The 22,865-nt window shown below is 47.3% G+C and overlaps 5 protein-coding genes across 5 annotated transcripts; 4 read left to right on the top strand and 1 right to left on the bottom strand.

The window, feature by feature from the left end:
* Positions 1 to 806: 806 nt before the first annotated feature.
* On the top strand, positions 807 to 1,977 carry F4812DRAFT_455512 (HIRA-interacting protein 5; the record flags this gene model as incomplete). Its single annotated transcript, XM_047936835.1, has 2 exons — positions 807 to 1,589; positions 1,819 to 1,977. The coding sequence occupies 2 exons, from the start codon at positions 807 to 809 to the stop codon at positions 1,975 to 1,977; spliced, it is 942 nt and encodes a 313-aa protein (XP_047793716.1).
* Positions 1,978 to 8,264: 6,287 nt separating this feature from the next.
* On the top strand, positions 8,265 to 11,364 carry F4812DRAFT_177717 (uncharacterized protein). The gene is made up of 3 exons (XM_047930001.1): positions 8,265 to 9,863; positions 9,916 to 10,588; positions 10,645 to 11,364. The coding sequence occupies exons 1-3, from the start codon at positions 8,450 to 8,452 to the stop codon at positions 11,258 to 11,260; spliced, it is 2,703 nt and encodes a 900-aa protein (XP_047793715.1). The 5' UTR covers positions 8,265 to 8,449; the 3' UTR covers positions 11,261 to 11,364.
* A 1,237-nt stretch (positions 11,365 to 12,601) lies between these two features.
* Positions 12,602 to 14,156, top strand: F4812DRAFT_413923 (uncharacterized protein). The gene is made up of 4 exons (XM_047932835.1): positions 12,602 to 12,949; positions 13,018 to 13,138; positions 13,201 to 13,347; positions 13,405 to 14,156. Exons 1-4 carry the CDS (start codon positions 12,910 to 12,912, stop codon positions 13,910 to 13,912), a joined length of 816 nt encoding a protein of 271 aa, XP_047793714.1. The 5' UTR covers positions 12,602 to 12,909; the 3' UTR covers positions 13,913 to 14,156.
* On the top strand, positions 14,157 to 15,576 carry F4812DRAFT_413919 (60S ribosomal protein L15). Its single transcript, XM_047932834.1, has 4 exons — positions 14,157 to 14,256; positions 14,345 to 14,436; positions 14,656 to 14,812; positions 14,895 to 15,576. Exons 2-4 carry the CDS (start codon positions 14,350 to 14,352, stop codon positions 15,260 to 15,262), a joined length of 612 nt encoding a protein of 203 aa, XP_047793713.1. The 5' UTR covers positions 14,157 to 14,256; positions 14,345 to 14,349; the 3' UTR covers positions 15,263 to 15,576.
* A 1,991-nt stretch (positions 15,577 to 17,567) lies between these two features.
* F4812DRAFT_177270 (ARM repeat-containing protein) lies at positions 17,568 to 22,533 on the bottom strand. The gene is made up of 6 exons (XM_047929999.1): positions 22,515 to 22,533; positions 21,897 to 22,186; positions 21,720 to 21,740; positions 21,117 to 21,580; positions 20,261 to 20,447; positions 17,568 to 19,859 (listed from the first exon to the last, which is right to left on the bottom strand). Exons 2-6 carry the CDS (start codon positions 22,113 to 22,115, stop codon positions 17,679 to 17,681), a joined length of 3,072 nt encoding a protein of 1,023 aa, XP_047793712.1. The 5' UTR covers positions 22,116 to 22,186; positions 22,515 to 22,533; the 3' UTR covers positions 17,568 to 17,678.
* Between the last annotated feature and the right edge of the window lie 332 nt (positions 22,534 to 22,865).

The following is a 22,865-nucleotide window of genomic DNA, read 5'->3' as shown; positions in this document are numbered from 1 at the left end:
GCTTGGATTCCTAGGACTCAAGCTTCCTTAGGAAGACGATGATTGATTGGTCTAGAAAATTCCAATTGCTATACTTCGTAGTCGAGAGGAAACTATAATGACGAAGAGCTTAGTGGCGTTGACGCTACTCTTTAACAACACATTCAACACCCTTCCTTAGCTATCATCAAGCGGTAAAAGCATCCGTCACTTCACTTTTGATAAGTATAGGTAGGTAAACAAGTTTCAAACCATGGCCTCCATAAAATCAGAATTAGGAGATCTTCGGAATGGCATGGTTAGCTGTTCAAAGTAGTATGAGAAATGTCTTCTCACTCGAGTTTCGTATAAATGAAACAATTTGAAGAGCTTTAAGGCGGCTGAATAGAAAAGTTATGAGGCTGAACTTGTTAGTTGAAGTGTGGCTTGTGAACTACAAAATTTCATTCCAAATTGATGCATGTGTTTAGGTACTTTGGAAGCAGCGGCTGAACAACTCCTCATCCAATCAGAAGTTGTAAAACAACCGGTTTGTCATCCATTAGCCGGATAATCGCATATATGGTAGACGATGAGGCGCTAGTTGCGTCATTGCCACTGATTGATAATCGACGGGTTTCTTTTATCGGCGCAATTCGGCAAACCTCTATCAACAATAATCGCGCCTCCAATTTCACCTATTTCACCTAGTAATTAGGTAGTTCTCGTCTTATATTCAAATATCAGACGAAATCGTCTTTAGTAGCAAATAATTATATATATGAATTTTCAAGCTCATTGACTCCAAAAGGCGATCGGTCTATCTAAAAAGGGCAGGGTGACCGACCATGCCTTCAAATCGAATCTTCCGGCCGGCAGTGAATCTGCTATCCGCGACCACGAGGAGAGTCCGGCCTGCAACATGTAGTCGGCTCTACGAAGCGGCGCGACATGCGCATACGAGCTCACAGGCGTTGGGGGTGTCAGCACGGTTGAGGCCGACGTTACAGACAGCATCGAGGTTATCAGCGGTAGCGCCGCGGGGCGCGCGAAGTATTTTCATACAAACCGAAACGACGCCGAACCCGGACGCGCTCAAGTTTCTGCCGAACTACAGGGTGCTACCCCCGGAGATCCCTACGACTTTCATCGAGTACTTAAACCCGCGGAGCACGATCGCGCCGCCGTACCCGTCGCCGCTCGCCGCGCAGCTGATGAACATCGACGGAGTGACGTCAGTTTTCTACGGGCCCGATTTTATCACCGTGACGAAGTCGCCTGACGCCAACTGGGTGCATGTCCGCCCGGAAGTCTTCAGCTTGATCACTGAGGCTATAACGGCGGGGCAACAAATCGTCAACGTAAGCAGCAACGAGAGCGGGGAGCAAGGCCAGGAGGCTGCGGAGGAGGACAGCTTGAGCTATAATGAAAACGATAGCGAAGTTGTAGGCATGATCAAGGAGTTACTTGAAACTCGAATACGGCCTGCCATCCAAGAAGATGGTGGAGATATTGAATTCCGGGGGTTTGAGGATGGATATGTGAAGCTGAAGCTCAGGGGAGCATGCCGGACTTGCGATTCGAGTACGGTCACATTAAAGAATGGTATTGAGGGAATGTTGATGCATTATGTGAGTGAAGCCTTTCTCCAAAGAATATTACAACCACTGCACTGCCCGCGGATTCCGCGTGTACTCTGATTTCCTCACCGTAAAGTGTGATTGGTATTTTCACAATAAACGAATTACTCGGGTTGGTGAATAACCTCAAAACCAATGATCTACGCGGCTCCCCTTTTAACCTTCGTTGGCGCCTTAACCCTATGACTCTATGATGTAAGCAGTGCTAATTATACGACAGATCGAGGAAGTCAAAGGAGTACATCAAATAATGGACCAGGAGGAAGAGATCGCGATGAAGGAATTTGCAAAGTTCGAAGAGAAGCTTCGAGCACAGAAGGGGCCAGACGCAGCACCGTCTACACCTGGCAAGGATTCATTAGATTCAGTGCCTGGATAAGCCAGAGTTGAAAGTCGAGTCGATGTGCTGCTTCCCCCGATGTATGGTTAGAGCATCGTGCCAAGTACGTCATTAGAAGAAGGGAAAAGAGAGAAAAAAATGAGAATCTCCTGGTGTGTTTTGGGATGCGATTTCGGTCCCCAACTCAGCTAGGTTTTACAACAAATCTCGTATCTTCTTCAGTAAAGTTTACACCTTAGGTCTGGCGCCGCCAACATCATCTACATTCCGCACGAAAGCTAATGTAGTCGATCTACCTTCCACCTCCCCTTCCTTTCAATTTGCCACCTTCACGTTACAAGTAGGTACAGGTACCTTAGATACCTAGGGTTTTAGGTTTTCTTTCTCAGGAACTCTATCCGGCATGTGTAACTTTATGGTCAAGGCTTAATATTGGCTTTTGGCGATCACTGGCTACATTACATATAAAGCCGTCGCATTGCTTGGTGCATACACGGCCAAGGTGTTCCAAGATCGACATCTGCGCTGATCTGCTTTGCTCTGTACTCTCTGCCCTATCTCCTGGGCGTTACTGGTTAGTAGGCTGTTAGGGCAGTTTCGTCGGTCCCTTCGTAACCCTTTTTCCATCTGTGAGGCAAAAAGAGAGAAGGGGGTAACACTTAGCGGAAGGCAATACCTAGAACGCATATTAGACCGTGGCGGGTAGCGATTCGCACCGGTGTGGCAATGGGGGGGCAAGGTACGGCTGGGGTTACGTGGGTAACGCGTAGCTCCAAGTACGGCCGCGCAACGAAATCTTCCCCCCTCCGGCCCTCCCGCCCTCCAAGTCCATGGCCATGTTATACTGGTATGAGGTATCTACCTAACCTAAGATACATGTATGTAATGCACGATGGGGGCCGGTCATCTTGTTACATAGGTGTGTACCTAGGTAGTAGATGATTAGGTTAGTTAACTTGGTAGAATTGCTTCTGGGTTGCAGCACGTCCTACCCCGCAAAAGGACAAAAAAAATCTATCAAAAAGGTACGTCAAGATGCATGGATATCATGGGTCGTCTTTTCAGAAACGCACGGGTCCGATCTAGTTAGGCTGGTAGGGCATCTTATTTCGAATGTTATTACTATTACCTACCTTACCTAATGTGTTATTTTGGAGTCCGAGAGAGTCTAAAAAGAGCCTAATAACAGTTCTAGAGTTAGCGGGCGTATTAGGAATCTGGATTGCCCTAGATTCACTTGGTGCTATGCGCATATGTCATGTTTACGCTTCACTTACGACATCGAGGCTTCATGTGCCCATATACACTCTTTGTGACGAGGGATACCCTCTCATCGAAAGATGAACAATACTTTTTTTATGTTTCCGCAGAATAGTGTACTCTTTCGAAGTCACGGGGTCGTATGTGAGGCAGGAAGAAGGTTGTAGTGCTCCAAGATATCCGGACGTGTGTATTACGTATAGATACTATAAGTCAGAATGGTGTGTGAGGTTAATAGGGCAATTATCTCCGTGAAAAGCAAGATTCCATTCCCTCTCGTCTGTAGGTTATAGCTTGACCGGTTAACAAATTCAATATACATACCAGGTAGGTAGGTAGTGTCTGGTAGAATTATTGTTAATAGACCGTGTAATCATCCCCACGTTATACGGTGTCGCTAGTTGTGGAATTGATGACAGGGTCACAATAAACTCTTCGGTAGCATTAGAAAGGAAGACGGCTTCTCGCTTATTTAAACACTGTCTAGCGGCCAGGCTTTCTCGGTTGGTTGTGGAAACTAATTCGGGAATATGCGTCGAGACGGCCGTTAGGTTAGCAACAAACAAATAACCCTATACCTAGGAGGTAAGAACTAGAAAAGTCTCCTTGGGTTATTTGACAGATCCTATCAAACAAATATAGTTAGCTTCGAATTAATTAATATCAAGAATCTACTGCTGCTTTTTCTCGTGCGCTGAGTAAAAGATGCGGCCTCCGAACTCCGTACAGGTTGACTTGTTTGCTCTCTCTTTCTCTATACCTTGCAACCAACAGTTGCCCGTTCATGGATAGGGTTAGTACATAAAAGAGTTGAAAATCCGGGGTATATGTGCGACACCTTTGGGTACGGGTTTTTTGCGAAGCTTACGCCACCTCCAAGACTCGTGCAAACTAAGTACCTAGGTAGACAGTGTGATAGGTAACATCTTATACAAGGTTGCCAAGGGTCAAACGGTGGTATGTGTTGGACTTAATGCTGAACTCGACGTTGAGCTTGAAAATCGAACGCGGTTTTGCTTATGTACCATATCGAACTATTGTATTTGATTGATTCTACCTCATCACTGCGTAAGAGTTCTTCGAAGAGCCAGTCCTCTGATTTAGGCTGAGGCTTGCAGGAAGAAATTCGAGAGAAATATAAAGGGCCACGACCCCTCCCGCCATCCCCCGGTCCAGGTCGCTTAGGGCATGCAGGAAAACTGTGATGTCTATTATGCGCAAGAGGTCGGGAATACAGTTAGTTTAGGTAAATTTTCCAAGTTTCCTTGTGTTCAAGTTATGCAGTGCAGAAGGAAGGTGATAAAACTTGATCTGTAATTAGGGTTGAAGTATGTAATGCGACTTTGAATTTATTTGTTTCTTCGCTGCCCTCTTTCTTTTGGAGCACACGACACCATCATACTAGTTTATCGAGGTTTCTGTAAGTCGGATCGCCGAAAGAGGGTGCGGGAATCGTTCGTTGCATCTGTTCATCTGTTGGCCATCGCAAGGAATGGTCCGTTACCCCTCCCTTGTCGTCTCACGATCGGCTACCTTCAGGAGAGGTTCTACTACTACTACAACACACCTCCACAATGTTTCCCATTATCGTATCCAACTTACCCTGTACCTGACTTAATACTGGTTCTGTTGCTACATTCGTATGAAGACCCTGAGCCATGAGAAGCTAATGCTTCAACTCGTTGCCGAATCCAATCCAGTCCAGTCCCCAACGACCCTTTCTGATCTTCAAAGAGTCAAGCCAGGTAGTATTAACCCCGGAGTCTAATGCTATGTAAGGTAACAGTAGTTTGACGTGCAGTGCATGCATCAATCAGATATGCAGGAGGGCTGGCGCAACTTTCGCCGGGGTGTGGTAGAAATGGACGTTGACCCAGTCCGGTTAAGACGGCTGCTTCTAACTTGTAATAAAAGAATGACTCGCCAGGCCTCGAGCTTTCGCGTCCATGCATGGCTTCCTGTACATGTACTCGGTCAGGAGAGGGGATTGAGAGTTACACTGAAAGAGAAGGCCCTATTCGCTGCACCGGGAGAGGTCTTGTCAACAGGTCTTCAACGGTGGGCTAAGTCATGGCTTTCGGTGTATATATAGCCTGGCAGTGGTTTTGGGGAGAAATGCTAGAAGAATCCAAGCCAAGCTGACGAGCTGCCAATATGTATGGTCTTAATGCATTGTGGTGGCTAAGCGTCGTTCCAAGTTAGGAGTATACTCTTTGAGTTCCCGCTGAGTAAAACCAACTGGCAACTCGTATTATGCTGAGCAAGTATCTATATCAGCCCGTAGTATAAGAGCTTAATAGAAGCATAGATGCGCATCTCGCTCGATTTTGATATTGGAGAAGATTTCTTATGAGGGACTACGAACATATTAGACTGACATCTAACTGGCCGTCTTCTCGACTCCCCGTAATGACAAGGATCATGAGCAAACCAGAGCTTGGATCGCTGCAGGAGTCGGGCCAATAGGAGTTCTTTTGTTTAACCTCTCTCTTGCACGTTCGATATACCTAGCTCAAGATCAATCTTCCCCACACTTTTCCTATGTCCTAAGTTAGAAGTTAGAACCAAGATGATTGAAACATCGGCATCTTTTTGATCGAATAGCCCTAGGTAAGCTTTTGCGAACGGGATCATATTATGATTACATGTGCACCAGTCCATTGTGCAGAAGCAAAGCATTCGTATAATTTTTCTCCTTTTTTTTTTTTTAAAAAAAGGAGATCTCGACGTCCTCTTGGAAGAAGACTGTGTGTGTATGAGCTACGGTGTACGGTATAAGCGGCTCGGGCCAAAGCTTGATGATCATCCTTTGTCCACTAAATCAATAATCCACTAAATCAATAAAATCCCATTTGTAGGACCCGTTCGTCCCCAGACACCAAATTCCTGCGCCGACCTTTGCTCGATTTGGGAAAGTCAAGTGGGTTAGTCGCTTTGTTATTTTAGGGTCTTGGCGACCTTTGGATTCTCCTTGGGAACGTTGAAGTTTGAATCTGCCTGCTCAGGCTCCACCCGAGCAACCTAGGTAGGTACAATACACTACAATCTCAGAATAGGAAGTTCCAAATTCCAATACTTCTAGGTGGTAGTTACCTTATATATTGTACAATACCTGCCAGCCTGCCTCCTGCTAGGTAATGCTAACTTAGAAAAATCATTTCTAAAGGCCGCACAACCTGGCAGCCTAGTAAAAATTTAAAACATACCTATATAGTACCTACTCTTTTTTTTTCGAGACATTTCTTTAAACATTTTAAACACAGACACACACATACAGACGAACCGCATACGGGATACGGGACAAGCTAAGCTCATAGACAAGCAAGCTTGCATCGTCAATCTCCTCCATCCTATCCCTATCCGCCTATCTACTCCTCCTCTTACTGCACCTACACCTCCTTCATGCTAAGTTACTACCTTACTATTATACCTACGTGCATACAATACCCGACATACATACCTCCTATACACGTACCTCACATACTTGGATGTATCTGTCCGCGCACAGCATCGTCAGTTCATGATCGATGTAGCCACCTTTTTCCTACCTGATCATACCTAACCACGTCTGTCCCCTTCTTACTATCTAATCTATTGGGTCCCCCCAGATGCTCCTCCTCTCTCATTCAACCTGACACTTGTGTTTTTTGTTTCCGATTTAAACCTCTCTTGTTTCGTTTTGTCATTTCAGGTTTATGTCCTCTTTCGGCCTATCCTCGCATATCTCTCTCAGGCCGGTCAAGCTGTCAAAGTTAGTCAGTTAGGCATTACCTGGTACGGGGTGTACCTTTCTAGGTACAAGTACAAGTTACTCATTTTATGATTTACAGGGGCGCAAACTTCGGTTCAGTTAACTTCTAAAGACAACCCCCCCTCCCCCCAAAAAGCCTCTAAAGACTGGTGTCTCTCCCGGGATTTAGTGGAGGGGAATTACAGCTACCGTATGTACCTAACGTACATATGTACCATCCTTGCTCACTGTTACCAGCCTAACTTTAAAACCCAGCTTCCGTTCCCCACTAGCCACTCTTCCTCATACTTTCCCTCACGCGAGGGTCTCGTGTCGCAACGTTCAACTGCTGGCACGGGTCCTGGATTTTGCACTGCTAAACCAATCAATTACTCGTACGAATTACTTACCTACCTGTATCATACCTAAAAGAACCTACCTAAACTACTTCCCTTCCCCGCTCTTCAATTTCAATACCCTCCAACAACCTTCTTACGCTTTCGTCCGTCCGTCTGCAATTGCCGGCCATCGACAATTACGGCGACAAATCCACATCTCTACGGACATTTTTGCGTATCTTCACTGACCAACGACTCTTGTGCAGAATACTCGTCACCACAGATTTTCCCAAGCCGACGATGCGCTGTTGCGAATAGCTCCGTCGCAAAGCATTCGAGGCCGTACGCATACAACTGATAAGCTACAGATTCGCACTCGTACGAAATCTGGTTTTAGAACCCCCTCCTCTCCAACAGGGCGCCTATATCTACCGCGAAGACAAAAACTCGTGAAGAAATTTGTTTGAACTGCATCCGCGACGCAAAAAACTTCCGTCCTGCCCGTCTTACCAAGTCAAATTAGAAGTCGAGAAGGGTCTTTCTGGTGGCGTTTTGGATTTCGGGACTGGTGATCAATACCGTTACTTCGGCCGACCATTCTTTTTTCTTTCCCTTGAGATTGCGTTGCGTGCAGGACTTTCATTTTCTCAATAGACACGGATTCTTCGATACCCTATGAATAGATCTAATATTTTTCGTTGACAACGGTAAGTTCGAATTTCCTTGGCTAGGTTATGTCCCTTAAATCGATCAGTTGTCATTTCGGGGAGCGTCACTAGCGTTGCGCCGGCGTCGTGTGGTTCATTATATATAAGGGGCGTGTGGAGATGGATTCGCCGAGCGCTGGCGCTCAAGATGGGAATTTCCAACCATAACCATACCTCCTTCACCTAGATTCAAATCGTCTACATTGTTTTTCTTTTAACGGCGTGGCTTTCCTATTTCGTTTTCACTTTCATCTCAGGTTTGGTGCTAGTAATATTGCACTATGGCTGACAAATTGTGTAGGTTTACACAATTTACTGTCGTCATAGGCACACAAACACCCCATCAGAAATTATCTGTAAATTCTGGGTGTTACTTTTTTTATTCCTATTTTTGAGGTCTTGGTCGGTTATTGTCATTGTGTTTCACTCTGTTCCCCTTCGGCGACTGTTAAGCCGAAATCGATCACCTGCAGACCATGAGCTCCAGCAATATTAAGCCCAGTACCTCAACCAAGGTCGGCCAGAGCGCATACCCAGGAGTTGCGCCAAACAATCAATCAATTTTGCTTGAAAAGCTAAACGTTCGAAGATCTACGCCAGACTCTGAAGCCTTAGCAAGTTCAGACGACGAACCAGATCCTCATCGACAAGAAGCACAGCGACCACAAGTACAGCCTCAGAAGCCCGTACGCCGTGCCTCTTGGCTGAATGATACATCACAAGCTACGTTGCCTCATCCAAGGAAAGGTTCATTCGCGAGCAGTTCCATGTCACCAACAGCTTCCCATCCCAGCACCCCATCAGCCGAAACAGGTGCAACTGCTTGGGGTGCTCACACTACTTCTTCGGCAGCGATGGGAAGGGGACACCAAGGACCGCCGTCTTTCCCATGGGGAACAGGCATTTGGAATACAGAGCGTAAGGAGCCGCCTTCTCGATTGACCGAAGTTCTCCCATCACCGACGTCTACTGTCCCTAGTGGCGCTGGTTTCTTCGGTGAAGATAGTTCGTTGTCACAGACTTCTCCCACTCCGCGAGAGCAAAATCCTAATCCACAAATCCCGTTTGCCATTCCCTTACACCCAACTCCGAAGACATACCGCTCGCAGTCATACTCAGTGGGTCAACTAGACCCAGATACGACGACACCGACGATGCCTACGCCCTCAGTACATTCGGGGAGACCGCGTGCTCTTGGGCATCCCGGATTGCAGCACAGACCTTCGCGCCCGAGTATGTTAAGTGAGATGTCTAGCGAAGGTGCGATGTTGGGTAAAGTAAAAGAAGTTGAGGATGACGATGATGAGAGTGCCAGCGATTCGGCCCAAGCATCTCACCAGCAGCAAAGTGCTGAAGCGAAGACGATAGAGTTGCTCACTCGCGAGAACGCCATGCTGAGACAGCAGCAGCAGCAGCAGCAATACCACAACTCCCGAATTAGACCCCGTGCTTCAACTGCTGCTACATACGGATTAGGTAACGGATATGGTGTCCGCGGGCCCGTTCCTGAAGAGTCTGATTTTGCGATTGATGAGTTGGATGAAGCTGGAGAGGGTGCGGACAGCGCTTCGAAACGAGGATTAGGAAGGCGCATGAGCGAGTACGCGTCTACGTCTGCGGCTTTCCGTTCCCCTTACCCCCTAGAGAACAGGAAGCTGGAGAATGTTAAGAAGGCCTATTGGCAGAGTTCGCTAGGGTTTGGTGGGTTAAGTGAAATTTCGCAGAGCCGTAGGCATTCGTTTGCCGATGTGCCTACTCGACAAGGATCAATCGGTTCTATTGGTGAGGGTGTTTCGCTTCATGACACAACGTCCGCAGAGGGAGCACAATCCCACTCCCAAGATTTTGGTGGGTTCCCCGATGGTGCTAACTTTCAAACTACTAGTCCTGGTAAGTAAATCCTCACTGTCTAAATTACGTCCAGGGCTGATTTGGTCGACAGTATCCTATTACTCAGGTGGGGGTAATGCTCCCAATGCTCACCAAGCCCTTGCGTCCGCTTACGGTAATCCGTATCAATCGCCCTACGGACTACCTTCGACCTTTGGCAATCGCGCACCGTCACCTCACAGGAGTATGTACGGAATGAGCCAGCCCAGGCATAACCAGCTGCTGCATATCGTACTATTTAAGTGTTCCCGGGCCGATGTATTTTACATCCAAGAAGGCACTGGTCTTACAGTGAAACCTGGAGATCTCGTCATAGTAGAAGCGGATCGAGGAACTGATCTTGGAACCGTGGCTCGTGACAACGTGGACTGGCAAGCAGCTAAAGAACTGAAGGAGCATTACACTGAAGAGCACTATAAGTGGTTGATGATGTACTCCCAAAATGCCGCGGCCGCCCAGGAAGGGACCGGGGCTGGTTTGATGGCTGCGTCCAACGGTCTTCAAGGCAGCGCAATTGGCGGAATGGGGCCACCAAGCCAGCATCATATGCAAGAATCAAACGCGGGCGAACTAAAGCCGAAGCTCATCAAGCGCTTAGCACAGAGTCACGAGATTCACAATCTTCGAGATAAAGAAGGAAACGAAGCCAAGGCAAAGCGCATGTGTATGCAAAAGGTTAAGGAGCATGGCCTAAACATGGAGATTTTGGATGCTGAGTTCCAGATGTGAGTACCCCCAGCTACTACTAATTTTGGCCTTTGACATAACTAATTTATCTTAGGGACTGGAAGAAACTAACATTTTACTATTTCGCCGACTCATATATCAACTTCAACTCGCTTGTCACCGATCTTTTCAAAATATACAAGACGCGGATTTGGATGTCTGCTATTAATCCTGCCTCATTCGCCAGCCCGACCCTAGGACTGCAGGCGCCCAGCGGCATCGGTCCAGGCGCTGTCGGACTTGGAAGAGGAAGTGGATCCGCCAACACAGAACGAAGATCCAATCCACCTCAGGACTCACAAAGTGCCTTCGCCAATCCAGGTGCTGCAGGTCGACCTTTTCAGCCATCTTTCAACCCGCCGTTCGGGGGCCCAGATCGTCCTTCAGTACCTAGTTCTGGATACCCCCCAACCGGTTTCCCATATTCCGCGTATGGTGCGTTCAGCAGTGCCTCGAGGTCTGGCGCAGTACCATACGTCCCGAATATGATGCAAGGAATGGAGGCGTACCCCAGCGGCTTCTCCCAGCCTGGGGAATTCCCTCCAAGTATGCGAACACGCTATCCGAGTCCCCACACGGCTCCTTCCCCTCACGATCAGTCGGTGCCTAACATGACAGGGCAGAACGAATGGGTTGGGGCGTTTCAGGGGCTCTCTCTAAACTCCCGCTGAAGGCAAAGAATCTACGGGTAGGATTCATTCACTTTCTCACGTCCTTTGAGAAACCTCTCTCTCTCTCTACTCATGAACCTGGAGAGAAACTTCAGATTCGTTAAGATATCGCGATACCCCTATTTTATTGTGGTTCAATCTCGATTTGAAATTCATTGACGCAAACATTCATTTCTGCCTTGCGGTGTCTATCTTTGTTACGCGCCTATGAAGGGCCTCATTTTTTTTTCTTTTTTTTTTCCCTTTTTTTTGGAACCTCAATTATTCGGCGAAGACAGGGACCTTACTTATAACCTGGATCTTGACTTTTTCATTACACTAAAGTTCTATTCTCGTATTATATTTCCCTCGTACCATACCATCATTATTATACGATCCGAAACTCCCGAGACGTATTACGATTGACAGATTGACAGAGAATCCATTTCGTTCATTTAATTTCTTTTTTTTTTTCGTTTCTATTCTTCGGTTTAATTCTCTCTTTTCTCAGTTGGCCCAGCACTCTCTTCAAGTCATTACCATACAGTCAATTATTTTATAGAGGTGTCTGTGATCTATGTAAGTCACAGGACGCCTAGGCGAAAGTTACAGAGGACCGACGCGATTATCAGACTTCTGGCGTTGGTCGGCAGGGGCATCTGTCAATTCGTTAAATTCCCTGATTTCTCAATCTTGAAATACTTCGGAACGAGGTCAGACGAAGACGAGTTCGAAGCGAAGAAACGTACTGGAGAGGTTCATCAATCATTTTGCGTCATGACTGACACGGCATAAGAGAGACACCGTAAGACAAAAAGCAGTTTTGCACTCAAAAAAGGAGATCAACATAGACGTGCTGCACAAGCATTTGTGTAATTTGATATTTTTTTTCTTAAAAAAAAAGGAGGGTTTGCACGAATTGTTGGGTATTGAGGGATTTTGTACGAACAGAAAAGACTTTGCCGCGCGCATGAAAGATTACATCCATTTGACTTGCGAGATACATTCAGGGGGGGGGGGGATGCCTCTGTTCGGATTGTTCTCTTTCACTGTTAGTTTGATAGCAGATTCGTTCTAGATAGGATTCTGCTTACCTCTGGCTAAATATGCTGTAATTGAGCTTATAATAGCTATAATTGCCTAAGTTGCATGTGCCGAATTCGAGTAATGTTTAATGTGAGAAGACTGAGGAATTTAAACAAGATTGAAGCTGTACCTGAGGTACTTGTGTCAACTGCATGTAAGGAAGGGCACGCCCTGAGTTCTCCTATACTAAAAGCTACCACGGAAGGAGAACTCGATGATATGTGGATATCCGTGTAACCAACGTATGAGGTAGGTCAGGTAAGAGCCTTTTATGAAGGAAAGAACAGTAGGGGTAAGTACCTAAGAGGTAGGTAAAGAGCTGAAATCTCCCGTCATTGGTTCTTGCAAGCCATTCTACAACTTCTCTTATCTACAACTCCCCTCACTTCGTAAACTCAGCCCATTGTACTATATGTGGCCTCCTTAGATAAAAGCATAAGCTATTCAAATCGGATCCCGTCCTCGCATGATCTTCTGCCTTATTTACCTACTTTATCCCATACTGAAGAATTCCCCAAGACTTCACTCTAGTTACTGAGTTCATACCGGTATTGCCGGATTTGAGCCGGATTTGAACATCCACTATGTCGAAGAGGGCAGTTAAGAGGAAGGTTGATCTTGAACGTAAGTAGGCTACAGAAAGAGAACAGATTGGGATAGTTCAAAGTGACACATGTATTCACATTTTACAGCACTATTGGACGGGCCTGACGTACTAGTCAAGGAGACCCCCAAGAAGAAGAAGACTGGCATCGACAAACGTCTTTCACGACTTGAAGAATATAACGAAGATGAAGGCCGAGAGAGTAGTCGGTGAATACCAAGCTGAAACAATACTACCCACTTCTAAACCAGGCAACTAACAAGACGTGTAGAAATTTCCAGCGATGGGCCGAGATATTTGAGAATAATACTAAAGGCGAAGCCATGAAATCAGAGACCTTTATCAAGAAGTTCCAGGTGAAAGTTCAAAAACAGGTGGATAAGGTGCGAGACTACATGCAAGAGCAGGAGAAGCTACTGTGAGAATAACAGTCCCCGAGGAGCTACTAGTCGTAAGAGATCTGACTTTACCATAGAGCCCAGAATAATGGCAAACTCGTGGAAAGCTTCGAAGACCTCTATTCGGCGACTGCTTTCACTCACGGATCAGATGATGAGGCACGTAATGCAAGCAAGGAGGGGCATATCTTGTTCCAAGACGCCCAGGCTGTCATATCAAGAAGCTACGCGTTGCTTGAAAAGTTCAAAGAGACAGACGAGCAGCTCAAGAATTGCAAGTTCGAACTTCCCTCTGCGAAGTGGAAGCAGGACAAACAGGATATTAAAGACCTGCTCTCCTGTGGCCGCGAGTACGGAGAGAAGCTCGTCGAGGACAAGCTTGCTCCCATGCCGCAGATGTTTCAGCACAGTAATGGACACAAGGCGGATGGGAAGGAGGCTATGACTTCAGAGCTCTTTAAGAAGAGTAGCAAGGCACGAGACGAGGAGGATACTTGGGGCACAGTGGCAGCAGAACAGGTTAAGAGATTTACGGTTATGGCGAAATCTGTTCCTATGGATGATGTGGAGCGAGTAAGACGTTGATCATGAGAATGGAGGAAGGAAATTGTTGATATTGAGATTCAGCGAGGATTACCTAGGTAAGACTGTAACTTGCTATGTACCTAAGGTACCTATGTATCGTGGAGCTTCACTAGGTACTGTGGGGCACTTGGAAGAATACCTGCACCATACCGTTTATGGGTTAGTGCCAAGTCGCTTAATTTTTTCGCTCGCAAAAACCCAGATCCCCTGCTCCCACAAATTTAGCAAATTTCTAACGCTCAATTGAAGATTTTCGCATTCCTCAATTTCTCACACTTTACACACACTTCACACATACAACGACACACGACCATCCATTGTTGCAGGCTTCCACTCCCAACCTGGTTTGTAGTTCCCCTTCGTTAGACATAACAATAATATAATAACTCTTGATATCGTTGCTAACTTGTACATTCTTTTCTTACCATACAGTCAAGATGGGTGCCCTCAAGTATGTCGAAGAGCTTCAGAAGAAGAAGCAGTCGGACGTTCTGCGATTCCTCCTCCGAGTCCGTCGCTGGGAAGTATGTTAAAAAAAACCTCCACGATTGCTTTATAAAATCTCGACACGAAAGGCGTATGATACACACGAAAATCTACAACAGCCCAAGATATTGGCGTGCATGATTTATGTGGACGCTGTCTTCTCTCCTTGTGCCCTTTTCTCTTTTTTCCCGGGCCAAGGAGGGAACGTGTCTCTGCTATACACTCGTTGAACATTAGCTGAGAGTGCATTAATATAGCTCCGTCAATTGAGAGTCGTCCACCGCGCTTCTCGACCCTCGCGCCCCGACAAGGCCCGCCGCCTCGGATACAAGGCCAAGCAGGGCTATGTCATCTACCGTATACGTGTCCGCCGCGGTGGCCGTAAGAAGCCAGTACCCAAGGGTGCCACCTTTGGTAAGTCTTGATCATCCAAGTATAAGTCTACTGCGAATCGCGAATCGCGAAAGCTAACCAAGCCACCTTTGTCAAATTATAGGCAAGCCCACCAACCATGGTGTGAACCAGCTCAAGTACCAGCGATCCCTCAAGGCCACTGCCGAGGAGCGTGTCGCCCGCTGCTGCTCCAACTTGCGAGTCCTCAACTCGTACTGGATCAACCAGGACTCGACCTACAAGTACTACGAAGTCATCCTCGTCGACCCCGAGCACAAGGCCATCCGCCAGGACCCCCGTATCAACTGGATCGTCAACCCCGTGCACAAGCGCCGCGAGGCCCGTGGTCTCACCTCCACCGGCAAGAAGTCACGCGGTCTCAACAAGGGCCACCGCTACAACAAGACCCGCGCCGGTCGCTACAAGACCTGGAAGAGACACAACACTCTCTCCCTGTGGCGTTACCGATAAGCGTGTGCGCTTAATGGAAATGGAAGTGGAGGTAGAGGCGGAAGAAGAAGAAGATAAGGGACGCGTGACGACGGTTTGGTCGTGCATGTCGTGGCTACGACAGGGATTGAGGTTTTTCTTCACGGTCAATAGGGCATCCGTCGGGCTCATGAATTATTACGCCTGGAGTTACTTCACGTAGTCTACATAGGAACAAGATTCTTGGGACGGAAAAAAAGATGATTTGTTTTTTTTCCGGCTTGTTTTACGTTAATACCCGTGCCTAGAGGTACCTAATGGTATACATATCTTTCCTATATGTGACTATCCGTTTACTTCTCGTTCAAGATGGTGATACTGGTGATAATGGTAGTAGTGATGTGATTATACCTGGTGTCGATCCCTCCCGTAGATCGATAGGTTCTAGGGCTGATCGATAATGACGCCGCTAGATACGCACGTTGGTGTGTATTCGGATGTCTATAATCGGGCCTAGGTGCCTAGTGAAAACAACATCTATCTACATTAGGAGGTACGTAGGTAGGTAGTCCTACTAACGTCTATACTTAAGGACCTGTAAGGAGAGCTGAACGCCATAGTAGTACCCGCCAATCATAGAAACAGGCGCTATTTCGCTGCCCAACCACGCCTATACCGGGACTTTATTTTATTTTATTTTTATTTTCTTTCCTTTCCTTTCCTTTCCTTTTTATTGCTCCAGTCCCAGTCGTGAGGGTTTCCCTCGGAGCGGAGCATACCTAAGACATATAGATTATCTACCTGTAGGTAGCTTACCTACCTACCCACCTACCTACCCGCCTTAGCTGGTAGATTAGGTAGGTATGCTTTCGGATCCCTCACTTGCCTATCGTTTGCAAAGCAGGGCTGACTTTTAATATATATATATAATCTGGATTCCACCCGCCCACATATACATACGTCGTCGATTCTAGCCAATGGGGAGAGAGAGAGGAAGAGAGAGAGGCCCCCGCTAGGTTGACGCGATAGAGAGGGAGAAAAAGAAATATGGATCCACGTCCTAGGTAGACTGCAGCATTGGGAGGGTGATGGTTGCTTGCTAGTAGCTAGTATGAATATACTCGTACGCCGTGACGGTCATTCTCGATGCGTTTTTGTTAGCCCGGAATGATTAAGGTCTCATCAGCTGCAACCCCTTTAGCCGTTTTGGGGTTTGTCAAAGGTACCTAATCCAACGGCTACTCTACTACCAGGCTTATTATGGTTACCTTTACTAGCTAGACAATCTAATGCTCTACTCTACGAATATTCAATACTTTCCTGAGAAAATATAGTTACCTGGAAATTAGATGGCGAGCTGTAAAATAGCAAATAATGAGATCATATCACAACCAGCAAAGACTTGAGGAATGTTTTATACGCCCCTATTGAGGTATCTGCAAAGTACAGGTCAAGAGGCTCTGCTGCGGAGAGGGACAGCCCAGGACAGAAAATAACCGCCTAGTATTGGCAAATCTACGAGAACGGCTAATTCCGGCGAAAGACATCGCAGAACAAATCCTGATAAACAATCCTCATTGTAAAACACAAGCCAAGATCATCTGGAACTGGTATCCAGTCTCCCCCCATCTGTATTTAACGATGAGAGCAGTTACATCTTCCAAATCTCCTAAGCCTATACCGTTTTACCGTAGGCATAATTAGTTGGTTTGGGTTCCCCATGAGAAAAGCCTGAGTGTACAAGAGGACCCCATCGATGCCAACATATTACAGCCTGCTCTTGTCAACTGTCGTATGCTGCAATGCGTTCGCACATGACCCATTCCATGTAGACAACCCCGCAAAGTAGGGTTTTATGAGAACTGGTCGAGGAAATTAGGTGCGAGCGTAGGTATGTCTACCGAAGAGTATACGAGATTCAGGCGGCGGTGGGCGTGAGAAGCTGCATGGCCGAAATCTTTGCGTGGTGTGTGAAATCAAGAGTAATGCATGGGTCTGCCGAAAAAGAATTCCGCAAACCGAGAATGACAAAGAAAGAAAGAAAAAAAACATCTATGCCGATGCGTTTTTTGAGTACACAGGCGTGGGCCACGATTATATCGAATATAATCGTTACGCCGGTTTTTCAGTATCGAGTGCCGAGAATCGTGTATCGTCGAGTGCGTAATATACAGAGCAACCATGAGATCAAATGGTTGCTAGTGGTGGTGCCCAATGACTTAAACGAGTTCGTGTAAGATCCTGTGTAGAAAGGGAGTAAAAGTGACATGTTTATGGCACGAAAAAAAAGGAAACGGTGTCATCAAGCTCGTATGAAGCATCTCATTCATTCTTTGCGAAATGGCCACAAAGACCGCGTAATTAACGACCAAGGAAAATTCCACCGAAAATGATTTATCGTCCGAATTCATTATCGTACCGTTACAAGTCTCGTGATCGCAGTAGATATAAGAAGTATCTAGAAGAAATCACCTTCGCCAGATCCGGGGTTAACACCAGCACCAGGGTATGTGGGGTACTGGGCCATTCGCGGCGGCGGTGGTGGTGGAGGGGCATTACCAGGGACGCCGGAAACGCCCATGCCGTTAGGGGGCGGATATCCCATTCTGCCTCGAGTGCCATTAATGCCGTTGGGACTGTGGCCGTTTGTATAGGGACCAGGTGGCGCTACGATACCCTGGCTCGTCATGGCGCGAGTGTGGGGGGGACGAATTGCAATTTGACCTTGGGTTGGGTCAGCGGGAGTTGCCTGTCCACTGGTATTGGCGCTTCGGGTGTCGTGCTGTTGGATCTTGGCCTGAAGACGACGGCCATACGGAGTGTTTCTGACAGTGGGAACAATCGGACGGATGGCTTCAACCAGCGGGATCTTCATATGGTAAGTACAATGGTCTAAGGCGGTCTGCACAACGTAATTGCCAAACGAATCGCGTAGCAGGCGCTCCATCTCACCCGGAGCCAGCAGTTCGTTGACCATCATGTCTTTCGAGTCGTCATTGCCACAGCGGATACATTTCTCCATAACGTTGGAGCTGAATTTGTGACGGGACAACTGGCTGATCTTGCCACGGAACTGCTGTATCAACGGTTCGGTGAAGACGGACTCATTCAGGTCGATGATGTATTGAACCACATAATTGCCGAAGGGGTCTTGTACAAGTCGAGTGGCATTTTCGGTGATTTTACTAACAAGCCACATCTTCTGCTCCCCCGAGGCGTGGTCGATGCATCGCTGGAGGACACAGCATCCATGACGATGGGTACCTACTTCAATGCAATTGTTACCGACTGCGCTGAAGATAAATTGAGCATCTTCCGGGCTCAGTTTATTGAGGCACTTCTGGATCACGTGGTTTCCATTGAGATCTTGAATGAGTTCGACAACTCGGTATTGCAGGGCCTCAATGATGAGTTGGACGTGTGTAGGGGTCGAGACAAACTCAATCATCTTCTGTAAAGCACGCGTGCCGTGCTGGTTGAGCGCAATGCGCACCATCTCCGCAGAAGCGTTTTGAATCAGCACAGTGCGCTCGTCGTCGTTGCAATATTCCAGAAGCTTTTGGCACAAGTAATTTCCAAAGGGGTCCGTCATAAGCTCGACGACATGCTGATTCGTCTCTAGCCAGATCATGTGAACCTGTTCAGGATTTCGATTCTCAAGCTGCTTTTGTAAGTATCGGCAGCCGTGCTGATCCTTGCACAGATCATAGATTGTACCTCCTACTTGCTCCAAGGACAAATTGGCGTAACGGGTCATTGCCTCGTTATCCTGAGCACGGCGCTGCTGCATGACACGCTGCTGGGAATCACGAGGCTGTGCTTGGGGCTGGTACATAGGATTATACCCGACATAATTCTGAGGCGGGTAGTTGTTCAAGCCCAAGTTTTGCATGCCCATTGTCATCATGTTCATGTTGTACCCAGGGCCAGGCCCGTTGGGGGTAGGCTGGCTATATCCGCCGTAGTACTGTTGTGGGTAAGGCCCAATCGAAGAAGGAGAGCCAGCAGAAGCTGTTCCGGCAGGGGCGGGCGATTGAATGGCGGACTGGCTGGATGCAATCGGACCAAATGCAGGAGCACCACCCTGCAGCTGCGATGAAATAGAAGGATATGCTGGTCCAGTTTGGGCGGCAGCAATGTGGTTATCGTTAGATAGCTCGCGGCTATGACGCTTCATAGCGCCGGGGGGGATACGGCCAATGCTCGCATTGTGATTGTGGAAGTGCTGTTGCGCATGCGCATTCGCATTACCCGACGGAGTCAAAGTAGCACTGGGGACGTTCTTGGCAGCAGCCACATCACCTGCGGAGAAGGACGTCTGTAATTTAGGAGGCGTAGAGAGCACCTGAGTAGAAGAGGAAGACATAGTCGAGGTAGTTGTCGTGTCAGTAGTGGTCTCTCTGTACTGATTCACGTCGAGAGAATGGCGGAAAGGGCGATTAGTAACGGAAGCGCCGTCAGCCGACGATCCGCCTTGGTTAGTAGCCATTCCGTCGGCAGTGTTCATTTGGGATGATCCTAAAGTAGAGAGGCTTTGTTGTTGTCGATGGCGAGGAATATTGGCCCAGCCGTTAGTAGGTGTAGCTTCACCACTTGCACGGTGAGAGGCGAGGTCGACTGCAGCAGAAGAAGCAGATAACTAGGCGAGGGTTAGCTTCCTGATACCAGACGACGCTGTTTACCTCGAAAAAGTGGTGGTACATCAAAACACAGATGTGGTTGTTGCTTAGAAACGATTTGAGTGTGGAAGATTGCTGTAAAAAGAGAAAAGCAGTTTCCCAAGGTCGAAAGTAGATAAATATATGCAGCTGCGCCGAAGGTGTGTGTGTTGGATTGAAATATTGAAGTATTTTTCAATCGCAGTTCGCCTTGACAAGACCCTTCAATTTTGTTCGAGGAAGCGCAGAGAGCACAGACCATAAATAGTGCAAACAAGCAATGTACAGGCAAGTTATTACTTGGGTGAAGTGAAGGAGCAAGTGAAGGCGTAAGTGACGTCGGGTGCAAAGTGCAACGAAAGTACATGAGATGTTAACTTACCACGTTGGGATTTCCCTTCTGTGCGTACAGCTGAGGAAAGCTGTCTTCACTAGCGTCAATATTAGAAAAGTTATTTAGGTCCATCGACGATTCATCGTCTCTGAATAGGAAACCAGTCGTGTTGGTTTGGTCGATGTTGTCATAGAGATTGCCGCGACGGGTAACGGGCATCGAATATCGATTAAGACTAGGTTATGTTCCTACGTTAGCAGCTGCCGAATACCTGCAGACCAACTGATAAAGTGCGAGAGACACTGAAAAAAAAAAAAATGAAACGACGTTGAAGCTCCAAGTATTCAATGGGTTACTAGTGCACCCGTTGGAATGTTAGGCAGAAATTGTAGAAAGGAAGGAGGTGCTGGTGGAGAGCAGGAAATGCGTTGAGGGGGAGATTTTTTTTTTTTTTTTTCAAGCCAGGAATTATTTTTCCTACTTAGGTAGAAATGGACGGAATGGTGTATCTCGAATTCGATAGGGCTTGCCGGTTCAGGGTTTGCCTTAAATGCAATGTGATAATGACAAGAGAACTGCACGAAAAGGGAGGTTGAGCTAAGTCGAGCATCTCGCTGACATTGTTTGCGAACCTTAGTCGACGAACTTGCGCCCAACGAATTCACCAAAGCGTAGTCCAGACGCTCGCTCGTACAACCTTTCTAAGAAATCCTACGCCTCGTCTACTTCGCTCCCGTCAAACGTAGGCATTTTCGCTACTACCTACAAATATAATTTCGTCCCGACTTCCATATATGGAGGTTGAAAACGTGACGGCCCTTGGAGTCGTTGGTGGCAGATATGCATTTGGCAGGATTGTACAGGTATAGTAAAAACGAATAAAACTAGAAAGCAGTAGACTTACGCGTTAGTTGATCGATGGCTCGTAGGATCTTGGCGAAGAGCCTCCTCCTTCTCATCCTCGTCGCTATTCCTCCGAGATCCCGGCACAGAACGTGACGGTATGGCATCGTCGAAAAAACGAGATTGAAGAATGCCGGACTGAGGAGATGTGAGCTGAGAGCCAGATCTCCCCGGTCGATTAAAGAGCCCCGGCGGAGATACGATGCCGAGGCTAGGTGTCGAATATCGATTGGGACGGGAGAACATGGTAGGGAATCCCGAGCTCGTGTCTCGATACTCGGGCGGTGTAGTCGGCTCAGACTGGTGACCTGTCAATCCCAAACCGTTTCCTCGCCCTAGATCCTCCTGCATCTGGGCAATATCGAATTCCTCCCGCCGCTGCTGCTGGTCCAATTTATGCATCTCGGCCTCGAAGCGCCGCTTCTGTTCCCGAAGCTTCTCATACTCGAGTTTCTTTTTCTCTAACTATACAGATTGTGAGCACTAACTCAACTATGCTAAAAATAAGGAAAATCGCAAATAGGAAGCTAGGTGCCGCGCGAATTCGCAGAAGTGCAGCTCGGGAATGAACAGAGATGACAGGCGCCAAAAGAGACAGCCTTACCAGTTGTACTTTATATTGGGTCTGGGATACCTAACCAATGTCAGCTGCGTGTTCCACAAGGGCAAGACATGCGATTAGGAGCATTGAGACATGCTCGGGGGCAGAGGTTCCAATAACGCCGACCGCCTAACCAGACCAGAATATTTCGCTATATGGACAGATTGGAGAAAGACTCACGGCAGAATATTCTTGTGATTCAGGCATTCGCTGGGTAGATATGGTGGACAATGTTGGTACACGCCCCGAATCGGTAGTGAACCGTCGAGGCAAAGTGGTTCGAGGGTCTTGCGAGACTGGCTGAGGCATGGGCCTGCCATTTCTCTGCGGTGAGACAAGAGAATTCATCGGCGCCTCGTTTCTCGGAGACTGCTGAGTGCGAAATCGATAATCATCCATGTTATTCTGTTGTTACAACACCAAAAGCTTTCGTACAGGCCAAATTGGCAATCACCGGATTTTTCTATAAACTGGGGTTACCAGAAGAAGACGGTCAGCATCGCTTTAGATAGGTACCCAATGAAACAACAAATCGCAACGAGCCGACGCTCGAAATTTTCACACTCCCCAACCAATGTGCATTGTGAATGGGGCTTAGGAGAATTGGGCAATTAATGGGAATTCGCGCCGCGCTTCTTTTTATTTTTATTTTTGTTTTTTATTTTTGTTTTGTCGTGGCGGCGTATCCCTCGTTCGGCAGTGAACTTGCGCCGGGCAGGGTAGGTTGACGATGACTCTCAAAGGGGGGTTGGAGAGGGTTGTCTTCGGCTATCGACAATGCGGGTTAGACTCACTCACCTTTGATGAGAACGACTATAGCACACACAAAACGCAAAATGCAGCCCTGGAGAGCCAGGAGCGGCAGCGCAAGCACGGAAAGAAAAGAAAAGGGTTGCAAAGTCGCAAAATGCAAATAATGATAATAAAAGAGTGTGGAGTTGTGTGCGAAGAGAAGGAGACTTCAAATGTTTCAATTGCTGCAAGTCTGCAAGTCTGCAGGTCTGCAAGTGGATGGTGGACGAGGCACCCTTCTTCTCCAGTGTCGCTCCGTCCTCCTTTACCATACCCCTGGTCGAGGTCTGTTTGGTGGTACAACGCAGGTTAGGATCAATATAGGTAGGTACCTAATCTATCATGTACCTGCCTGTA

Source organism: Daldinia caldariorum (genome assembly GCF_022478825.1).
Source record: "Daldinia caldariorum strain CBS 122874 unplaced genomic scaffold F4812scaffold_2, whole genome shotgun sequence".
Taxonomy (NCBI): domain Eukaryota; kingdom Fungi; phylum Ascomycota; class Sordariomycetes; order Xylariales; family Hypoxylaceae; genus Daldinia; species Daldinia caldariorum.
This window is presented reverse-complemented; position numbering and strand designations above follow the sequence as displayed.

Coding starts and splice junctions, on each gene's coding strand:
- F4812DRAFT_177717 (XM_047930001.1), top strand. CDS start 8,450: ATGAGCTCCAGCAATATTAAGCCCAGTACCTCAACCAAGGTCGGCCAG. Junction 9,864..9,915: donor CTTTCAAACTACTAGTCCTG/GTAAGTAAATCC, acceptor TTTGGTCGACAG/TATCCTATTACTCAGGTGGG. Junction 10,589..10,644: donor TTGGATGCTGAGTTCCAGAT/GTGAGTACCCCC, acceptor AATTTATCTTAG/GGACTGGAAGAAACTAACAT.
- F4812DRAFT_413923 (XM_047932835.1), top strand. CDS start 12,910: ATGTCGAAGAGGGCAGTTAAGAGGAAGGTTGATCTTGAAC. Junction 12,950..13,017: donor GAGGAAGGTTGATCTTGAAC/GTAAGTAGGCTA, acceptor CACATTTTACAG/CACTATTGGACGGGCCTGAC. Junction 13,348..13,404: donor CAAGAGCAGGAGAAGCTACT/GTGAGAATAACA, acceptor ACTTTACCATAG/AGCCCAGAATAATGGCAAAC.
- F4812DRAFT_413919 (XM_047932834.1), top strand. CDS start 14,350: ATGGGTGCCCTCAAGTATGTCGAAGAGCTTCAGAAGAAGAAGCAGTCG. Junction 14,437..14,655: donor TCCGAGTCCGTCGCTGGGAA/GTATGTTAAAAA, acceptor GCATTAATATAG/CTCCGTCAATTGAGAGTCGT. Junction 14,813..14,894: donor ACCCAAGGGTGCCACCTTTG/GTAAGTCTTGAT, acceptor GTCAAATTATAG/GCAAGCCCACCAACCATGGT.
- F4812DRAFT_177270 (XM_047929999.1), bottom strand. CDS start 22,115: ATGGATGATTATCGATTTCGCACTCAGCAGTCTCCGAGAAACGAGGCG. Junction 21,741..21,896: donor AATCACAAGAATATTCTGCC/GTGAGTCTTTCT, acceptor TAGGTATCCCAG/ACCCAATATAAAGTACAACT. Junction 21,581..21,719: donor CCCAATATAAAGTACAACTG/GTAAGGCTGTCT, acceptor CAATCTGTATAG/TTAGAGAAAAAGAAACTCGA.